Source organism: Cryptomeria japonica, chromosome 11 (assembly GCF_030272615.1).
Source record: "Cryptomeria japonica chromosome 11, Sugi_1.0, whole genome shotgun sequence".
NCBI lineage: Eukaryota > Viridiplantae > Streptophyta > Pinopsida > Cupressales > Cupressaceae > Cryptomeria > Cryptomeria japonica.
In genome coordinates this window covers 239,900,929-239,924,085 of record NC_081415.1, presented here as the reverse complement: position 1 = coordinate 239,924,085, position 23,157 = coordinate 239,900,929, and the positions used below count along the sequence as shown (strand labels likewise).

At 33.7% G+C, this 23,157-nt stretch overlaps 2 protein-coding genes across 2 annotated transcripts; both read left to right on the top strand.

Annotated features, from left to right (window-relative positions):
• The first annotated feature begins 15,653 nt into the window (after nucleotides 1–15,653).
• On the top strand, nucleotides 15,654–18,047 carry LOC131855875 (putative leucine-rich repeat receptor-like serine/threonine-protein kinase At2g24130). The gene has a single exon (XM_059214535.1). The coding sequence runs from the start codon at nucleotides 15,654–15,656 to the stop codon at nucleotides 18,045–18,047; it is 2,394 nt and encodes a 797-aa protein (XP_059070518.1).
• A 52-nt stretch (nucleotides 18,048–18,099) lies between these two features.
• Nucleotides 18,100–18,546, top strand: LOC131860161 (putative leucine-rich repeat receptor-like serine/threonine-protein kinase At2g24130). The gene has a single exon (XM_059214534.1). The coding sequence runs from the start codon at nucleotides 18,100–18,102 to the stop codon at nucleotides 18,544–18,546; it is 447 nt and encodes a 148-aa protein (XP_059070517.1).
• The last annotated feature ends 4,611 nt before the right edge of the window (nucleotides 18,547–23,157 follow it).

Here is a 23,157-nt window from a genome sequence, read left to right as displayed (position 1 = left end):
AAGATCAAGATTTTTTATTTTTTCAATGGAGGATTTTAAGGATTTTTAATTTTCAGTTTTAGCAATCAAAGAAGTTTTAGCAATTAAGATATTAATTTGTGGCTTTACATACAGGATCATGGCTTCAAATTTTCATTTAATAATTTCACTATTACATATGATGATCTTTTAAAATTTGTAACTTAATTTATGGTTAAAAAGAGATGTTGGAATTTTTTTATTTTTTATTTTTTGTTAATCTTGTATAATGTGATAAAGACATTTTAAAAAATGCTATGATTAAACAAAATCAAATAGTAATGTAATTTGGGAATCAATTTATTAAAAAATAAATTTTTAATTTTTTTTATTAGAACAAAAATCTAACTTTTAGAATTACTTTTAATTTTATTTTATTTATGAAAACATATGTTCTATTATTAGCTAACCTTCCTTCCCTTGTCCTAAGCACTTGCAATGTATTAGTTATGGATAAAACAAATAAAATAATATAGAATTATTTTCTTATTTTATCATTTAGAGTATCGATGGGAAAAACCTAATTTAGTCAAATATATCTCTTCTAACCATCAAAATTATAATTAGAGAGGATATCAAGTTTTCAACAATAAAATTGAAAAAAATAAAAACTTAGATAAATATGGCATAACATGTAATAAATCATTTATGATATCTCTTGATTCTTGTTTCTACTATAGTGAGATGTAGAGGATTTTCCATCTCATGGGCACTTCATTTGCTGCATTGCATAAGAAATCATGCCAAAAATAATGTTACATGTTATATCTTGAGTCTCATAATAAATTTATTTGCATGTAGAATATTTAAATATTTAGAGAATGTAAATCAAGTTTGGTTATTCCTTTAAGAATAGGAAAGGAGATAGCATAAGGTATTGAATATCTACATTATTTTTGTTTTGTGCAAGTTATTAATTATGATCTAAGACTAAATAATGTGTTGTGACAAGATGATATGATTTCATATATAGTAGACTTTGGTATTACCAATTTTTTTTTTGAAAATTCAATTAATTCATTGATTTTTCTAAGCTACTTTGCACCTAGTATAAAATTTTACATTATTGTGATAAATTTTATCACCTAGATGCAATGAGTGCTAAGTGGACCATTCATTCTCATGAGAAATGGGTTCTTGTGAACCACTACTCATGAAACATGGGTCAATGAGTTTGACTCAAAAGCTACACAGTTGAACTCTGATAGTAATATCATAGTTTGACTTGTGGAAAGTACCTCCTACTTATCAATTTTTTTTAATCAACTTGTAGACATCTTAAACTCTCTCTTGCCTAGCCATACCTATATTTGCAGAAGCCCATTTATTTGAAGAAATCTTGGCCAAATTCTCCTAGATAACACTTTTCCTTTTTCACTAATATATTTGGCCTAAAATTCCGATGGAGGTTTCCGACGGAGAAGATATATTGTGAACAAATTTGATTTTTTTTTGAAAAATTGCCCGCATTCGTCAGAATTCTGACGATAATTCAATATATGTTTTCGACAAAGAAGGAATTGCCAATGACATTTGTGCTTTTTTACAAAAAATGCCTGTGTTCGTCAAAATTTTGACGACAGCGGACATTACTTAAAAAAAAAGAAAAAAGACCAAGACATTTCAAATCATTTTCGCGGCCTCTTCCCATTCTCACGTTGTCGCCCCAACAGCGTACTCTTGCCCAGAGTTCCACCTCTGTCAAACCCCAGCAATAGAGGAGAGGTTGTGTCGTAATGCCACCGGTTTTTCTGAGGAATAGAGATCATATCTATAGAATTCGTTCTGCTCAAGTCCTGCTAGAAATGAATGGTGATCCCGAGCAAGGCAAATCTCTTCTTCCCCCGCCCGAGAATTGGATATGGATTTTTCCGTAGATTGAAGGCCCGACGGAAAAGGGATAATGTGCGAAAAGGGAATAGTGCATGCTCCCGGGTATGAATCGACATCCTTTTTGGGGTTTGTTTTTTTTCAAAAAACATTTCATATGTTTTGTTTTATGCTCCCATATTTTGCAGACATATCTACGAGGGCATTTGGTTGGAGGGGCATGGTATGGCAGTGGGTGGGAAACTATAGGAAACAGTCGAGTGCCTATAGAATCTCATCCCTTTAGAATAGTAGGGGACCAACATGATGACGTTGACCAGAACTCTATCGTGATTTGGCTGCTCTATCATGATCTCCCCGTCTTACCAAACTGCATCCGTGCAAAGGCGGACGAGAACAAAAAAAATGCCTTTGATTCATTCCAAAGTTCCATAAAAGAAAGAAGCGCGTATCTAGCAAAGCTAAGAAGTCGTCTTGCTTGTTCGTTAGAAACCAATCCCGCTCCCAATGGAAACAAACCCTCATAGAATAGTAGACATCATGAAGTGGAGTGGTTCCAAAACAAGAGCCCTGCATCATTATGATCGCGGTGTACCTTAGATATTATATATGAGAGAACAACAAATGCCTATATGAAGTCACAAATTCGAGTCTTGCTATACCAGGGTTGCTCCTAGAGATGCTTGGCAAAGCTCTTCCTCTTGATTGATCTTGGATGGCGGACCCAGAATGCTACAAATAGAACCTACATGTCCAATCGCCTTAGAATAGTAGGGTGAGATAAAGGTCTTTTGACTTTCGTCTGGGCCTTTGTATGGCGACCAGTGCTCCAGCAACTACAACATCTGAAAATCTCCCTTAGTGTTTCAATTGATGCCCAAACCCTATTCCAAGGTTCCAATCTCGGATGTGTACGAAGAGGGTGTTGACAATGGTTGTGGATTTTGTTTGTACACCTACCATGTGCATTTGCCTTAAGGTTTCAAAAAGATTTTCAACAAATCTATTTTTTGCATATCGTGGCATTGCATGAGATGTCATTTTTGTGAGGAATTTTAGTAATTTGAGTTCCTTATTCATGTCTTCACAGTATTGAAAGTTTCTAAAGCATTTTAAAAGGTATATTTTGTGCAATCCCAGCGATCATTGTGTTCAAGTAAAGACCTTTAGGCTTCATTCCCCTTCTTTAATTCATTCATCGGTCACCCATCTATTTTGCACCTGCAGATAGTGATGTTTCTGATTTTTCGTTGGCATGGGTGTAGGTGTAAAGCTCTATCAACATCCCCCAGCATATGCGAAAATGGGAGCTTTGAAATGACATACCGGCTGTTTGACAGACTACCTCATAGAAATTGGAAGTTTTTGAACAAGGTATGAACATCTATCATAGGATAAATAATAGAGGAATTTTGTTACTCATCCAAAATAAAGCCATGTTAGAGTTATGATCTTCAATACTTTCTCTTAGACAAGAGATAAAATTAAAAAACCACATGATTACTACAATAAATTTATTTTCTTATTAAAAAATAAAATAATTACATTAGATATATATTCCACATAAAGAAAAGAAATGATGAAAATCATTTGTGTCTTAAATAATGAGATCAACAACTAAAAATGGGAAAATAATATCCTAATTACGACTCCCTAATTAATATAAGATACTATTTCCAATATTATACTAATGATAAATATTCAAAAAGTATAATAATTACACTAATACATATATCACTCTCATGCCTTCCTTAATTTGATATAAGGTCCCTCTATCCAAATATGAAGTCTCAAGGGAGTTGTATGTGTCAATTATTCAAGCTTCTTCTAAATCTATTCCAACCTCTTCTTCCAGCACATGTCTTGACAATGGTTGAGGATCTTTAAACTTTGAAAATATGAATTAACACACTCCTCTAGACATGATTTAAATACCACATTTAATTATACACATGGATGCAATGGACATGATTTAGGATGTGTGCAATGAAGTGTGGAGGTTCATGAGAAATATACATTACATTTTTCTGAAGAAGATTTAGGTTTCTATCCTTCTCCTTTGTTGACATCCCCTCCCCCATTGTCTAATATATCTATGACTTTTCCAACAAATTTTAATCACAACAAGAGATAATTTTGTATGAGTTTCTTAAAGCCAACTTTATTACTCTCCCCTTGAAAAATTGAAGAAAAAACCATAAACAAAATTAGGACAATCCTTTTTTCAAGCATCATCAACTATTCCACTAATGAATGTCATGATTTAGAGATTAAAATTCAACAACTTATTGTAGTTCTAGTAACATTTAAATAATAGGTGACAATGAGTTATACACTCATCATATCCCTTCTAAATGATATTTATAACCTATTATGTTTTTATCTTGCTATATGACATTGGTAGCTTAATTACCTATAGGGGCTCATTGTCATTCATGGTACTATGATTTCATGTGCAATCATACTTGGGAGGCAACGTAATAGCCTACTTCTTCTTGTCTCTACATTATGGAGCAAGAATAATAGTTGTCAATTGTTCCTCTTTTTTAAAGATCCACTTTACCTTTGTTGATTTTTATCTTTTATAACTTGATATCCTTTCTCGCATAGAATTGTCCTGAATCAAAATTATCTCCTTGCTTGGACGTGTGTGTTCCTTGATTAGGACCTCTTTCGTTGTTTTGTAGGCAAATAAACAAAGACATCGACCTCTCCTCTCTACTTATAGACAAAATGGCTAATTGAAACCACTTCATATACACAAAATGTCTCCTTGCAATGATCGAGCCTAAAAAATTTGACACCCTTGTTCAACAAGGGTTGATACTCTAAAACATGATGCCTATCATTCATGAGCTCAAGGTGGTTTCTTTCATGCTCAATAAAAATATGATTAAAACTTTTTTTAGTTTCACCACCATCATAATATCATTTTGCTATTGTTAACATCATACATCCTCATTCTACACTAGCAATTCATCTAGATCTTCAATTTATTCACTCTTTATATGTTAGTGACCACCTTTAACTTATGAACCTTCAAATAAATCATCATAATGACCTATTCACTATCTTGTGTTGAATGAAAATCCTTCAACTGGATTGCATTCTATAAGAATTTGGTGTGGATCTTTCATTCTTTCCTTGATTTGCCATTTTCTATTGTTCCACCCTACAATTTTGTATTTGAGGTATGTAAAATAGTTGCTCTATAGAGTTTTTTTTATCTCTTTGCATTCTTTTGGTTGCCTTCATTTAAATTATGTAATGTTTCCATAATATTTCTTTCACAACTATCTCTTCCTTTCTTATAGCAATGATGCATGTACAAGGATCTTTCTTCCTAGCTTGGAATGCATGTATGTTTATTAAGGGTATCTTCTTCATGTTGATGGTGCTTATCCTTGATCGCTATCTACCTTAAGATATCAACCTAGAGGTATATTGACATCTTAAGGGGAGGCATATGAGCTCTCCTTTTTTCTCATGTTAATTCATTTATGTTATATCCTCAAACTAGAAGTGTTGTGGTGCATAGAACCCCCTAGGGCATGGTTATTAGTTTTTTGAGATTCGTTACTTGGAATAGCATGGATTAATGCTAGTGTGACCATTGTTTTTGTTTACACCTTTGCAAGTGTTGGTTATTATTGTTGTTTGTGTTTTGTGTCACTACAACAACCATTTTGTAGTAGAGTTTTTGGATTGCCTTGCGAACAAATGTAACATAACACAACACAACTTGCAAGCCAATGAAATCCATGATGTAACATGAATCACCCAACATTACACAACTTGTAAGCTAGTAGTATTCACATTTCTTCTCTTTTCTCTTATCATATGACTAATAGTAAGCATCTCCTTAGTAGACCTAGAAGTCATATCTCTTCTCCCGTGACAGAGTGTTCAAGTAGAATTGTTGGGACTAGGAGGTGTGGATTGACCAAATCCTCCACCCGTCGGATGTAGACAAAATGAATGATTTTTGGATTAGGATGGTACACAAAATCTACTATCAAAAGGTTGTCAAAAATTCTTGGGACTAGGAGGTGTGAAATAGCCCACTCTTATGCTTTTCATGCATGCCATCAAAATTTGAGTTTGACTGTCATCATTTACTTTGCCAAATTCTTCACATGTAACTCCTGAATCAATTTCCTACACACAAAATGACAAAAAATAGGTTTGTTGATGGGGGCTTTCCTAGGTCAAACCTCGGGTTGTGAATTAACCTTGAAGTATAATGTTTTCCTTTTGAGGGAAAGGATAGATATAATCTAAAAATGCTTAAAATTGAACATGATACCTTGATGAATCTTTCTTGAATCCTCCCACAAGGTTTTAGGATGTCATGCAGACTATTGATCATGAATGTTGTGCTTTAACTTGAATTGTCCTTAAATGCTTGATGAGTGCTTGATTGCTTGTTCACTTGGAATTGAATTGATTTTATAATTAAGAGATCATTTGAATTGTAGGTAGATCCCTTCAAATGACAGGGTAGGCTTCCTTTTTATACCTAATATATGTCTTGAAAGCATTTTATCTCGATGACATTAAATTAAAGTACTTTCTCTTCTATCTGGCATTGGTGGAGTAGAGGTTGCATTGCATCAACCTAGGATACATATTTTCACATATACAACACAAGTTAAATGTATCCCAGGTCGATGCAAAGCAACCTCTGCTCCAGAGATCACCAGAAAATAGAGAAAGAACTTTAATTTAATGCCATCAAGATAAAAGGCTTTCAAGACAGACAAATGGTATGCAACTGTATCTATTTGGAATGCATTACCCAAACAACGCAATCGATCATTCACCTTTGAAAAGAAAGTGGTATGATGAAATCTTTGGGCATAAAATAGGTGAAATGCACTCCATACTACTGCTACAGAATATTTTGGTTGATGATATTTTTAAAATAGTAAAGGAAGGTGTATGGAACAACCAAATTCTTATCATTATAAACAATGAATATTTTAAGATTCTTTTATGATGTGTAAGTTGAGAATATTTTATGAAAGGTCCCTAAATGAATACACTTTAAACTGATTTAACAATGACTATCGATTGTAGACAAAATGAATGCTTTTTGGATTAGGATGGTACACAAAATCTACTATCAAAAGGTTGTCAAAAATTCTTGGGACTAGGAGGTGTGAAATGGCCTAGTCTTATGCTTTTCATGCATGCCATCAAAATTTGAGTTTGATTATAATCATTTACTTTGCCAAATTCTTCATATGTAACTCCTGAATCAATTTCCTACACACGAAATGACGAAAAATAGGTTTTTTGATGGGGGCTTTCCTAGGTCAAACCTTGGGTTGTGAATTAACCTTGAAGTATAATGTTTTCCCATTGAGGGAAAGGATAGATCTAATCTAAAAATGCTTAAAATTGAACATGATACCTTGATGAATCTTTCTTGAATCCTCACACAAGGGTTTGGGATATCATGCAAACTGTTGATCATGAATGTTGTGCTTTAAATTGAATTCTCCTTCAACGCTTGATGTATGCTTGATTGCTTGTTCACTTGGAATTGAATTGATTTTATAATTAAGAGATCACTTGAATTTCAGGTAGACCCCTTCAAATGACAGGGTAGGCTTCCTTTTATACCTAATATATGTCTTGAAAGCATTTTATCTTGATGACATTAAATTAAAGTACTTTCTCTTCTATCTGGTATTGGTGGAGCAGAGGTTGCATTGCATCGACCTAGGATACATATTTCCATAGATACAACACAAGTTAAATGTATTTAAGGTCGATGCAAAGCAACCTCTGCTCTAGAGATCACCAGAAAATAGAGAAAGAACTTTAATTTAATGTCATCAGGATAAAAGGCTTGCAAGACAGATAAATGGTATGCAACAGTATCTATTTGGAATGCATTACCCAAACAATGCAATTGATCAGTTGCCTTTGAAAAGAAAGTGGTATGATGAAATCTTTGGGCATAAAATAGATGAAATGCACTCCATACTACTGCTGCACAATATTTTGGTCGATGATATTTTTAAAATAGTAAAGGAAGGTGTACGGAATAACCAAATTCTTATAATTATAAACAATGAATATTTTAAGATCCTTTTATGATATGTAAGTTGAGAATATTTTATGAAAGGTCCCTAAATGAATACACTTTAAACTGATTTAACAATGACTATCGATTGTAGACAAAATGAATGCTTTTTGGATTAGGATGGTACACAGAATCTACTATCAAAAGGTTGTCAAAAATTCTTGGGACTAGGAGGTGTGAAATGGCCTACTCTTATGCTTTTCATACATGCCATCAAAATTTGAGTTTGATTGTCATCATTTACTTTGCCAAATTCTTCACATTTAACTCTTGAATCAATTTCCTACACACAAAATGATGAAAAATAGGTTTGTTGATGGGGGCTTTCCTAGGTCAAACCTCGGGTTGTGAATTAACCTTGAAGTATAATGTTTTCCTTTTGAGGGAAAGGATAGATATAATCTAAAAATGCTTAAAATTGAACATGATACCTTGATGAATCTTTCTTGAATCCTCACACAAGGTTTTAGGATGTCATGCAGAATGTTGATCATGAATGTTGTGCTTTAACTTGAATTCTCCTTCAATGCTTGATGAATGCTTGATTGCTTGTTCACTTGGAATTTAATTGATTTTATTATTAAGAGATCACTTGAATTTTAGGTAGACCCCTTCAAATGACAGGGTAGGCTTCCTTTTATACCTAATCATACATAAAGTGTTTGAATTTTTTAATCTTTCCACATGACCTCCCACAAGGAGTGGTTCTCAAAGTATGAACCGTATGCTAGTGGAAAGGTATACTTGGCTAGTGATTCTACTTTGGAGATTGTAGGGAGAGATAGAATTAAAATTTAGTTCCCAGATGGTAGAGTGAAGGGGATCAATGGAGTTCTTCATATACCAGGTCTGGCAAGAAACATTCTCTCTGTAAGTAAACTTAATGATGTTGGAGTACAAGTTACATTTGTATCTAGTGGTTGGAAGATGACTAGGGGTTATATTGTATTGGCAAATGGTGATCGCATTAGTACACTGTATAAGTTAAATGCTGAACCTATGTGTTCTAATATAACCTCTGAAAATTTAGTTAAGACAACTGTAATGACGCATAATGCTAATTCATTGGAAGATAAACTTCCTATTGAGAAAATAATGCTCTGGCATAATAGGTGAAAAATGTTTAAAAACCTTGAAGAATAAGAATCTGGTTGAAGGTCTGGAAGATTGTAGTTTTGAGTTCGATTTCTGCGAACACTACATATATGGAAACATTACCGTGTTCAGTTTTATTCTAGTTCTCATAAGTCTTTTGACATTTTGGATTATGTTCACTCTGATGTGTTTGGTCCAGTGGATGTATCTTCTTTGTCTAAGTCTAAATACTATGCATCTTTTGTAGATGATTATTCAAGAAGGGCATTTGTGTACTTTCTTAAAAGTAAGTCAGAAGTGCTCAATCGGTTTAAGGAGTTTAAAAACCTTGTTGAAAATCAGACTGGGAGAAAGATTAAATGTTTAAGAACAGACAATAGTGGTGAATACTGTAGTGCAGATTTCAACAAGTATTGCATTGATCATGGAATTAAGAGACATAAGACTGTACCTTACACTCCACAACAAAATGGAGTTGTTGAAAGGCTTAATCAGTCTCTAATGGAGAAAGAAAGAAGCATGTTGAGCGGAGCTGGTCTGGAACAAAAATTCTAGGCTGAAGCAGTTGCTACAACATATTACCTGCTGAATCATTTTCCTACTTCAGCATTGGTTGACAAAACACCCATAGAAGCATGGTCTAGTAAGAAACCTTCTTTAAGGCACCTTCATGTTTTTGGTGCAGAGGCATATTCTCATGTGCCTGATGTTAATAGATCTAAGTTGGATAACAAAGTTGTACAATGTATCTTCATTGGCTATCGAGTTGGTGTGAAAGGATACAAACTTTGGGATCCAGTGACTGGTAGGGTTATGTACAACAGAAGTGTGATATTTCATGAGCTGAAACCTATGTCACTAGATCATAATGTAGAAAAGAAAGGAGAAGCTGAGGTTGAAATTCCTCTAGCCAACGAAGAATCTCCAGAGATACCTGAAGATGAGGAGAGTTCAAGCAGTTCAAGTAGTTTTGAAGAAGAACATGATAATGAGCCTCATGTTGAACCTCAAGAATCCTCAACACCAGAGTTGAGAAGATCTACTTGAGAGAGGCGACAACCAAATAGGTATACATAAAATAAGTACAGTCACTCTATGTTGAATGTTAATTGTGCTTATGCTTTACTTGTAGATACTGATGAGCCTAGGACTGTCAAAGAAGCAATTGAAATGCTTGATTCAGATTCCTAGTTGGAAGCCATGAATGATGAAATGTCATCATTGGATAAAAATGGAACTTGGGATTTGGCGCCATTGCCTAAAGGCATAAATCCTGTAGGCTGCAAGTGGGTGTTCAAAAAGATGTATGGTCCAAATGGCAACATTGACAAGTACAAAGCAAGATTGGTTGCAAAGGGGTATTCTCAAAAGGAAGGTATTGACTATGGGGAAATCTTCTCTCTTGTAGCTAAGCTGACATCTATTAGATTTCTTTTGTCACTTGCAACATCATATGATTGGGAGATTGAGCAGATGGATGTGAAGACAACATTTCTTCATAGTGATCTTGAAGAAGAGATTTATATGTCTTAGCTTGAGCACTTTGTGGCAGAAGGTAAAGAACATTTGGTATGCAAACTCAAGAAGTCTTTGTATGGTTTGAAACAGTCTCCCAGAATGTGGTATCAAAAGTATGATGCATTTGTTTTATCCTTGGGTTTTGTGAGATCAAAAGATGATCATTGTGTTTACTACAAAACTAAAGGTGATAGGATACTTATCATAGCTTTGTATGTAGATGACATGTTGTTCATAGGAAATACCAAAGGTATAATCTCAGATTTAAAATCTCAGCTTTCTATGAAATTTGAAATGAAGGACTTAGGAGCAACAAATTACATTATGGGAATGGAGATCAAAAGAGATAGATCTAAGAGGAAACTTTGGCTCAACCAGAGAAAGTATATAAGCAGTGTTCTTGACAGATTTCATATGTCTGACTGTAAATCATAGGTTGTTCCCATCTTGCAAGGAACTAAGTTGTTTGTGCTTGACAGTCTGAAATCTCCAAGAGAGATTGAAGACATGAAAAGTGTACCTTATGAAAGTGCTATAGGCAGTTTGATGTATGTTATGGTCTGTAAAAGACTAGACATTGCCCAACCAATGGGAGTACTTAGCAGGTTTATGTCGAATCCAGGGAGACTGCACTAGGATGTTGTAAAGAGAGTGTTTAGATATCTGAAGGGTACTTCAAACTTTGCATTATGTTATCATGGTAATCTGAAGGATTCAAAGAGAACTCTTAGTGTTTGTGGTCATACGGATTCTGATTGGGCAGGGGATATTGATAGTAGGAGATCCACTAGTGGATATGTTTTTATCCTGAATGTTGGAGCAATTAGTTGGATGAGCAAGCGACAAGCTGTAGTCGTTTTATCCACTATAGAGGCAAAATACATGGTGGCCACACATGCTTTAAAAGAAGCTATCTGGCTTAGGTGTTTGAGTCTAGATATTGGTTTTGATGCAGGGCCGGTTGGAATTTGGAGTGGCAGTGAGGGTGCTATATGTTTGGCAAAGAATCTTACTTTCCATGCCAAATCGAAGCATGTTGATGTTCAGCATCACTTTGTTCGTGACATGGTGGAAGATGGTGTTCTAATTGTATGGGTCTTGATAACCATGTTCCTCAGTAACGTCTGCAATGGTAATCAGTCCAATGAATTCCTCGTCAAGTGGGAGTTTGTTGGAACTGTGCCTCTAATTCACTTGACATGTTTGGGTTGATCAGAGTAGCCTACACTGATGGAGCAGCAGAGTGTTACCTTCTTGGTTGTTGAACACTTTCTGATCGGTGTGACTTAGGCCGATGTCTTCCTCTCTATCCGGGTTGTCTTCGGCTATCGGAGGTTCATGTTTGAATTTATGCCGATACCCGATGGATCTAGCTTAGGCGGTTGGGGTTGTCATCGGCTATCAGAGGTTCCAGTTTGGTGCTACGCCGATACTCGATGAAGTCACCTTCGATGATCGGGCTGATATCGATGATCGGGTCGATTAGATGAAGGCTACACCGAGGTCCCGATGAGTCCGCCCTCTTTTGTCTTAGAGTGCTTCGCTTATCGGGATAGCAGTTTTGGGCATGAGCCAATGACCCGATGAGGCTACCTTAGGTTATTGGGATAACATTTAGCATTGGTTCCGATGGGCCGATAAGGTCATCTTCCTGTTATCGAAGATCAGGGTAACATCTCAATGTTAGTTCTGATGCGCTGATGAGATCTCCTCTTGGTTATCGGAGATCGGGGTAACATTTCATCTATTTGGCCGATGACCTGATGGAGTCGCCTTCGGCGATCGGGTATCATCGGGAGATCGGGTCTACCGGTTGAAGGCTATCCCGATGAGCTGATGGAGTTGACCAGTTTTGAAGTCGCATTAGTGGAGTTATCTACTGGTTCATCGAGAGATTGGAGTAACATATTTGTGGTCTAACCGATGGCCGATGGAGTAGAAACCGACTAAGGATGTGCGTTCGGACCGAAGTCCAAAAGGCAAATAGGTGAACACTAAGGATGAGACTGTCGGTGTATATGAATACGAACCGACCTGACTTCTTGGTGCATGTGGGATAAATGGTTTTTCATGATTTCAGACCAACTGAGATAGTTCAACTTCCTAATCATCTCACGCAAGTGTAACGGTCGGCTTGTTTGGTATTTGAAGCCGAATGCGAACCAAATGTATGTTTACGAACTAAGATAGCTATTGAGCGATCTGTGACTATAATTTGATCCGAGTGTTGTTTGTTTCATCTGGAACGATTGTTCAACAGAGTGAAGGAAGTCTACAGATTGGACTTTATTGTATTTGACATACCATTAATAAAGTTATTTTCTGTTGGTGGTGGGTTTTTCTCCCGAAAGGGTTATCCCACGTTAACTCTGTGTGTTCTATCTTTGTGTTGTTTAAATTGTGTATGCTCATGCTTGTGTCGTATTCTGTAAAAGTTGAAATTTGGTAAACATTGTTCTGTGTTCCCCTGCAAATTCACATTAGTGAAGCGAATTTCCGCACTTGCTTTCCTTACAATCACTTGACACCAACATCACTAAATTAGAGAAACAAAGCACCAAAAATATTGAAGGAAAGTGAATGCAACACATTCCTACAAACTAACACACTATCAAGATTAAGATGATACTTAGACCATGACAAGATCAACTATAGATCAATTAAGAGCATAAAAATCGAGATATATCGATAACTTTCATCCATCAACATCATATTCTAACCGCAAGAAAATATGAATCAATGTGAAACAATGCAGACCATAATATACAACTTAGTTTGATAGATTGTTCACCGAAATAGTCATAGTTAGCCAACTTCAACTACAAACCCATAAACACTTCTCCAAAGCTCTAGAAAATCCATAAGAAAATTGGATAAACCATCTAAGGCTACCACTATCAATCTCCAAAAATTTGCATGAACACATAAGCCATCTAATGATATTGCACTACTCTAGAACATTGTTGAACATACTTCTAGATCAAATTATCATCAATGACAATTCAAAACCCATATTTGCACTACCTTTATTATGTTTTTCCTTTTCTGTATCTCGTTAAGAGGAGCATATAGATTGGTGGTTTTGATTGGGGATAATTCCACCCATTTGTCGATTCACTTGGTGTGGGATAGGCTAAAACTTCTCATTTGAGTAGTAAGGGTGCAATTCCTTTAGATTGCGTTTTACCAATAAAAAAGAAAATCCACTTTTTTTTATATCATAATCCTAAAAACTTCATGAGATAGATCAACCCCTATCAATGCTTTTATTAGTGATCCATAGTGAAGTAGAGATTTGATGTGAAGGATTTTTTTAATATTGAAATCATTTTATTTTTAAATAAATTTTGAAAAATATAACTGTGAATGTAATTGTTATACTTAATATATATAGTTTTGACAAATAATAATAACTATATAACTATTATTGTACATAAATTAATTTTTTTGAAATGTTTTGTTAGCTGATAGGCTATTATGTGGGAGAAACTCCCCACCAAGAGCATGATGTCTCATGCCACAATGTCCTCACTAGTAAAAAAAAAAATGATTAAAAAACATGGTGCATTCTTTACTACTCTGGTTAGTAGTTTTTTATGCACTCGCTTGCAAAAAGAAATTTATGTGAGCAAAATGCATTGCGAAAGATTTCATGTGCTTGAAATTGATTTCCCAAGTGAGGCAACTTTCATTTGGTAGAAAAAGTTTTGTTATTTAACATTAATAAAATAAATAATGAAATTGTTAATTAATTTAAAATTGAATTTCTAAATAAATTAACATATTTATTTTTGAAGGGATATAGGTAAAGTATACTAAAAGATAACATATTTATTCATTATTTCATTTAAATAATTATTATATTATTGTAATTGATATTAGATCATTATTATATTATGATATTGTAATTGATATTAAATGATTATTAATATTTATTTATATTATAGTAATTTTTAATACGTTTATTATTAATTTTTTAATATTTTCATACGTTTGCTAAATTATTATTAAATAGTATTATATATATATTTTAATTAAATTATTGACAGAATAAATTACATTATTATTATTATACAATTAATACCATTATATTTTTACTTTATATTCATTTTATTATATTTTAATATGTATTAAACTCTTGATAAAAACAAACGAATCTATTAAGCCTAAACACCTAGACACTTGTGCTCCCTCATACTTATTAATAATATTATTTTTAATCTATTATTATATTATATTATATATTTAAAACAATGTAAAAATTAATTATTTTCATATATATTCATTAAGAACGTCAATGTATTAATGTTGTAACAAAAATGCTATAAAAAATAATAACAAAATCATTTTTTTTGCATCCTTATGTGAGCGTAATATGTATTGTGCATAATTATTATGATCAAAATTTTGTATTCTTTAATAATAGAAATATATTTTCATATTAAATTTAAAATTAAAAAAATATATAGAATAAACTAAAAAATGACTTAAAATCTCAATTCATAACAATTTATATCTTTTGTTATTGAAATTTTAAACATTTTTGTAAATTATTTTTAATAAAATAAAAATATCCTGAAAACAAATATCTTAATTTTTAATATACAACAATTTAAAGAATTGATAAATAAATCAATAATAATAAGAATAAAATTAAAAATAAATATATGATTTTAAAATTATTTTTATTTTAACTAAACAAGAATTGCTGTTTCAATTTTCAAAGAACGTGTGAGAGGAAGAAGAATGAACTATCACAACTATTTTTCAGAAGAGTGAGAAATGAATAAGAGAAGTGTCTGTATCAGAACCCATTTTTCTGAAGAAAGAAGAATGAACAAGAGAAATGTCCTTATGAAGACCCACCCATTTTTCCAAGGGGAGAGGAATGAACGAAAGAAGTGTCAGTATCATGACCCATTTTTCCCTGGAAAATTAGCCCCTTTGCTAATTTTTCGTAGTATCTTTTGTTTTATGTGGAATACAATTTTGTCTGGAAGTGAAGAAGAGTATCTTTGTTACGCAAGTGGCCGGTAAAAACAAAAACGTTCTCATCATTGCACGGCTTCACATTTTTTAAGAGTACCATCTCTTAGGTATGTCTTTAGTGGGCACCATCTCTCCTTTCCTTGGCAATCTTTCTTTTCTTAGAGTACTTGCTCTTAGGAATAACAGTTTTCATGGCCAAATTCCACCTCAGCTGGGAAGGCTCTTTCGCCTTAGAATACTTAGATTATCTATAAATGAATTAGAAGGCTTCATTCCCTCCACTTTGGCTGATTGCCGTTCTTTACAACGCCTCATTCTATCTTATAACAATCTGAGTGGCAACATTCCCTCTGAGCTAGGCCTTCTTTCACATTTAAAAACATTTAATTTAGCAATCAACCAACTGATAGGTACAATCCCTATTGAGTTGAGTATGCTTACTCAACTGAATCAACTTTATCTTAGTGAAAACTACTTATCAGGATCGCTTCCTAGTGAATTTGGTATGCTTACTAAACTCAAAGAGCTTTGGCTTGGTCTGAACAACTTGGTAGGAGTGATTCCCGCTTCCCTTTCGAATTGCACTCATCTCCAAATTTTGAAGTTATATGATAATCAATTAATTGGTCACATTCCCTGGGAATTTGGCAAACTATCAGAATTACAAATATTGCTTGTATGGAAAAACCAACTCAGTAGAGAAATCCCAGCCTCCCTCTCCAATTGCACTCAACTTCAAAAACTTGATTTAGATGGTAACCAAATAAGTGGCACTGTGCCATTGGAGTTTGGAAAATTTCTCCAACTTCAATGGTTTTCGGTAGGGAAAAATAATCTCACTGGAAAAAATGACGAGCTGTCTTTTCTAACGGCCTTGACTAATTGCTCCTCCTTACAACTTCTAGACTTGTCTGATAATTATCTCATCGGGATTTTGCCTACTTCTGTTAGCCAACTATCAAGCCAATTGTATTCCATGAATTTGAATCAAAATGAAATTGAGGGAAACATACCAAGTGGTATGGGGAATCTTACAAATTTGGCAACCTTAGACTTACATGACAATCATTTCAATGGGACCATTCCATCCACTCTCGGTCAACTTTTGAATCTTGAAAGATTGTATTTGGACAAAAATAATTTATGTGGAGGAATACGAACAAGTTTAGGTGATGCGAAAAGGCTTGGATTGCTATCATTGAGTGAAAACATGATTTCAAGTCAAATTCCAGATGCTCTTGGAAATCTTCCACAACTAAGGTATCTTATTTTTCATCACAATCAACTTTCAGGGAAAGTGCCTGCCAGTTTAGGGAGATGTGTCAATTTGGAAAAGATGGACTTATCTTACAACAAACTAGAAGGAAACATACCTCTTGAATGGGCAAATCTTGTGAATCTCCAATTTTACTTCAATGTCTCTAGCAATTTGTTACAAGGTTCTATTTTAATAATGAATAAAATGGCAATGGTTCACGCTATAGATGTGTCTCTCAACAAATTCTCAGGTGAAATTCCAGCTGCATTGTCAAGTTGCACAAACTTGCAATATTTGAATCTTTCATGGAATTCATTTTACAACTCAATACCAGCATTAGTCACAAATCTAAAAAATCTTGAAGTCATTGATCTCTCAGAAAATAATTTGTCAGGTACAATCCCAATGGCTATCCAGAAAATGAAAATGCTTCAACATATTAATCTCTCTTCAAACAAATTAATAGGAGAGGTTCCAAAGGAAGGAGTTTTTGCAACAATTGATCAGTCAGCAATTTCAGGAAATGTTGGACTTTGTGGCAAATGGATTAATTTGCCACCGTGCTTGGATTATAAGCACAAACAACTCTCAACCTCCATAAAGGTGATAGTACCAATTATGATTGGCATTGCAATCTTTATTATGTCTTCCATACTCCTAATTTTCTATAGAAGGAGACATATTAATCAAAATACCATTCAATTCGACATTGGGCCTAAAAAAATTGCCTATGAAGAACTTGTAGATGCAACTGGTGGGTTTAGCCAAACTAATCAGCTAGGAGTTGGTAGTTTTGGATCTGTTTATAGAGGGATTCTCACCAATGGTACACATGTTGTTGTTAAAGTTTTCAATTTGCAGGATGAAAATGCCGTCCAAAGTTTTCAAAGAGAATGCAATGTGTTAAAAAGAGTTAGGCATCGCAATGTGATCAAAATCATTTCGGCTTATTCTAGCTCTGATTTTAAAGCATTGGTTCTTCCATTCATGTCAAATGGAAGTTTGGAGAGATGGTTATATCCCGAAAGAGAAGATGAATGTAAATTAAGTTTGGCTGACCAATTAAAAATAGCAAAAGAGATAGCACAAGGAATGGAATATCTACATCATTATTGCTTTGTGGAAGTCATTCATTGTGATCTAAAACCTAATAATGTGTTGTTAGGTGATGATATGACTTCATATATAGCAGACTTTGGCATTACAAGACTCTTTTTTGAGAATTCGATGGATTCAGTGTACTAAAGGGATCTATTGGTAGAATTACTGATTATTATATTGACTTGTAGAGTACAGAATGGGTGGAAAAATTTCAACCAGAGGAGATGTATATAGCTATGGAATTCTGCTTTTAGAATTGTTGACAAGGAGGAGACCAACAGATAAAATGTTTGTAGAAGGTATTAATCTGCCAAAATGGGCAAGCATGCATTTTCCAAATAAGATCACAGAAGTGGTGGACAACCAGCTGCTTAGAAATGTTGAAGAGTTAAATAAAGTAATGGTATTGGGATGTCTTTCTGAATTCATGCAAATAGGGTTGATTTGCGCAAGGGAAGATCCACACCAACGCCCAACAATGGTGGAGACTGTTCAGAGATTAGAAAAAATAACTAGTGTATTTCTTGGTATTCCTAGAGCTTTTCATTTGCCCATAGATATCTCACCTTTGCTTGAGGGTACCAGTAATCCAAGAAATACCAATGAAGAAAATTTTGAAAGTTGGTCAACATCTACATCTTAGCTCTTCACTCAGCTTAATGACAGTTGTTAATTATTGCTTCACTCAATGGAAGGAATAATGTTAATTATTGCTAATAGGAGTGCAAATTATGACTTCCAGTTTTAGGCATCTGTACACTCATCATAAGTCTCCATCTTTAGCTGTTCAACGTTTGGTTGTGTTGCAGCTTTTGGTTCAACATTGTGGTTTTGCATTTCAATATATGGGGCAGCATGATGATTCTATTTGTTTTACTGTCTGAAATTCCAGTCTTATATTCTGTTGAATCTCTGTGCCACTGTTCTCTTTTAAACTTGCTGTTATGATAATGTTATGAACAATGGTGTCTGCGAATTTTTAATATTCGAGGCTTATCTTATTTTTCAATATACTATTTAAATATTTCGGATGTTACTTGTCTGCCTTCTCCATAACCAAAACCAACTATTAAGCAAAAGAACATAGACCATGTGCGTTCTATCGGTGATAACAAATGCATAAATTGGTTTTATTTTAAATATTTTTTGTTTTAGGAAGTTAAATTTCAGGGCTGCTCTGATTCTGTCCCAAGAGCTTCCATCTGTTTAAATCTTAAAAGAAATCTAAAACTAAAATTGAATCTAACTTGGGATTTCAATCCAAGAAGCGTTTAGAACGGAAATCTCAGGCCACTGAAGCATTTTCTCTGATTAAACACGGATGATGATATGTACAACTGCTCTTTTTAGGACGATGTGGGGTACTACAAAGATTAGGATTTTTATATGTTTTATATTTTAATGGAGGATTTTGGGATTTTTTTTTTTCAGTTGTAGCAATCAAGAAATTTTTAGCAATTAAGATAATTGTGGCTTTAAATACAGAAACATGACTTCAAAGTTTCATTTAATAATTTTGAGATAATCTTCTGAAATTTGTAACTTAATTAATGGTTAAAAAGAGATGTAGAAAGTTTTTGTTGTTAATCTTGGCTTTAAATACAGAAACATGGCTTCAAATTTTCATTTAACAATTTTGAGATGATCTTCTGAAATTTGTATCTTAATTTTGAGATAGCATAAAGTATTGAATATCTAAATTATTATTGTTTTGTGAGATTCATTCATTATGACATAAAATTAAATAATGTGTTGCAAAGAGATATGATTTTATATATAGCAAACTTTTGCATTACCAAACTCTTTTTTGAAAATTCAATTAATTCATTAATTTCTTCAAGTTCCTTTGCATCGAGTATAAAATTTTACATTATTGTGATATAAAAAATTTAATCAATTTGTAGACACCTAAAATTGTCTCTTACCTAGCCATACTTAAAATTGTGAAAACCCATTTATTTGAATTTTTTCTTGCCAAATTCTCCTAGATAACACTTTTCATTTTTCATCCCATGTGACCCAAGATTTCCATTTCTAAGAGAAACTCTAGAAGAATTTTCTCATGAACCACAAGCAATGGACTTAATACACCTATACTTTATGCAATATTCTGAAAGATATCTCTTAATCGACATTGTATAACTGTACCCACCTATACCTTATGCAATATCCTCAACAATATCTCTTAATTGATATTATTTAACTTTTCCTACCCTAAGATGTTGGGGTCAAGAATCCTCACATAAATCATAAATCATTGGAATATCTTAACTTAGATATTTAAAAACTTTTATATTGCAATAAGATTTCTTGCATCTCAAGTAAATTTATGCTTTACTTTTATAAGTATTAATATTTATATTGACTAACAATCACACTTAAACCTATAACATTATCTATATATTAAATATAAATCCATGAATAAAATACAAATATTAAGAGGCTACTTGTTATATTGGGATTTCAAACTGTTTAGGCATTGTTTGTGTTGTATAAGACTATTTTCATGAATATTGAGACCAAGGTGATTACCATTAGTTGTGAAATCAAACTGATTGACAATTTGCTTTACTAATAGTGTTGAATGTCTATCCATATTTAGCATATTTATTACTTTGAGATGTAGCACTATTATTTATTTTCCCTTATAAGTTTCATATACCCAGTCTTAAACAAGCATGAAAGTTTGGACATAAATTAAAAAATTCACTAATTATTATTGTTGGAATCCAAGAACACTGAGAGGGGGGGTGAATTAGTGTTCTACTAGTAATGTTAGTTTTGAACTTATTACTAATTAACCAGTTAACAGTAAATAAAATCAAATTACATATACCAAATAACACATATAAAGGCAACACCATAACACCAATATTTATTCGTGGATAACCCTGCAAAGGGAAAAACCATGGTGGGGTTGGTACCCACAATATCTATACACTTGATCAAGGTATAAAAATATTACATGAGAGGGTTTGCACATGCAGAAAGGCCAACTTCCTAGAGCTCACAACTCAAACACAAAATAAGAAGTCACGCTGACTTACAAAATATTACAGTGTGTTTACAACTAAAAATGAACTTATAAATTGCATCTGACCATGTTGGATAAGTTCTGGTGAATGCTATGATATCCTTCTCTATATACCAGTTCACTATTACTCTGCTCTTCTCTATTCAGCTACCGGTTGTACTGTGCACGTGAAACTACACACTTCTAATCACTAACCAAAATGCATACCAATATTCACAACCAAAAATTTGCATTCCATCACATACATCCAATCTATCATTGAAGTGATTTTCTTAAATATACTTCTATCTTTACCATGTCGGCTTCAATGAGAAATAAAAACATGTCAGTTGTTGGAGCATAATAAAATCCAAATATAAATCCAATCACCATGTCGGCCATCACACGTTACCACAAAATCCATGAAAGAAATAATCGGGACCAAAATATTTCCTAACTGGGTCTTATCCATTACGGGGTTCCATATACACATTACCAGGAACAAAACAAGTTACCGGGATCAGGACTTAGCCAGGATGCAATGAATGTCAGTGTCGATGTCGATGCCGGTGTGAAGCAATATGAATACCAATACCGGTTAAGTGCAATGAATGTTGGTTAACCAAACAATGAAACCAATGACCCTGAGATGATGAGTTGCCACCAATGACAACCCAAAATACCATTAACCCATACTGGATGAGTGTCAATTGCCAACAATTATTAGTGTGATTGTAATGAAAGATTAAAAATCTACAACAGAGAAAACAAAGCTAATGAGAAGACCATCAATTATTTCAAAGAACTTATATTAATATAGAAAATTGAAAAGTAGAATTACAATTACAAAACAAAGTTCTTATAGACTTCTGATTTCTTACATCGATCAAGAAAAAAACAGTTAAACAAAGCTTAAACTAGAAAAATAGTGTTAAAATTGTTTTAAAATTGAAAATAAAACTAAAATCCTATCATAGCAGTTATATTGTTGTTTTATTAGCACATAAAGATGAAAGCTAAAAAAATAAAAAGCATGGTATTCTTCACTATAACTCATCATTCATGCTTATCTTCAAACTCCACCTAGATGATGAATGGAGGTGGTAAGTCCCAATTGATTTTTGGAAGTAACAAGAGTCAATACTGGAAGAGCTTTGGTAAATATGTTTGCAACTTGTTCAAATGAAAGACATAACTACGGCTCCACTTGTCCATCTTGAACCAAGTCGTGAATGTAATGGTGGCAGATCTCTATGAGCTTCATTCTGGCATGAAACATAAGATTCTTTGTCATCGAAATAGTGCTATTGTTATCCCCATAGATGGTGGTTGGATGCCCAGGAACCAAATCAAGATCTATCAATATCTGTCTTATACATACTGCTTGAGAACTTGCTGATGAAGCTGACATGTATTTCACTTCTGCTAAAGAAAGAGCCATTGTTACTTGTTTCTTACTACTCCAAGATATAACTCCAGAGTCAAATGAAAACACATAACCAAATGTTGATTTCCTATCATCCATTAAACTAGACCAATTTGAATTTGTGTAACCAACTAGTTCAAACTTGTTAGTGGGAGAATACTGAATGCCAAATTTATGCATACCACTCACATACCTCATGATTCTTTTAGTAGCTAGCCAATGTGAATCTTGTGGATCCTGCATGAATTGAGAGATGAGGCTCACAACATACATAATACCAGGCCTACTAGTTGTGAGGTACATGAGACTACCAACTAAACTCCTATACTAAGTAGCATCAACCTTGGGACTAGCATCTTCCTTAGTCAAATTTTCACCAAGTACTTCTATGGGGGTCACAAGTGCTTTGCATGCCACCAAGTTAAATTTGTTCATTAAATCAACAACATACTTGGTGTGGGAAATAAATATACCTTCTGATGTTTGTTATACTTCCACACCAAGCAAAAAAGTGTACGAGTCCAAGATCTGACATTTCAAATTCTTTTTTCCTTTTTGCTTGAAACTTCTCCCTGTGAGATTTTCTATTACCTGTATAAATAAGATCATCAACATAGAGGCAAACTATGAGAATATCATTACCAAATGTTGGACATATAAGGTGGGTTCTGAGTGACTTCTGTTGAATCATTTCTTCATGAAATAATTGTCAATCCTAGCATACCAGGCATGAGGAGCTTGCTTCAACCCATAAAGGGATTTCTTCAACTTGTAGACTAAATGCTCTTTTTCTGGAACTTCATAACCCATAGGTT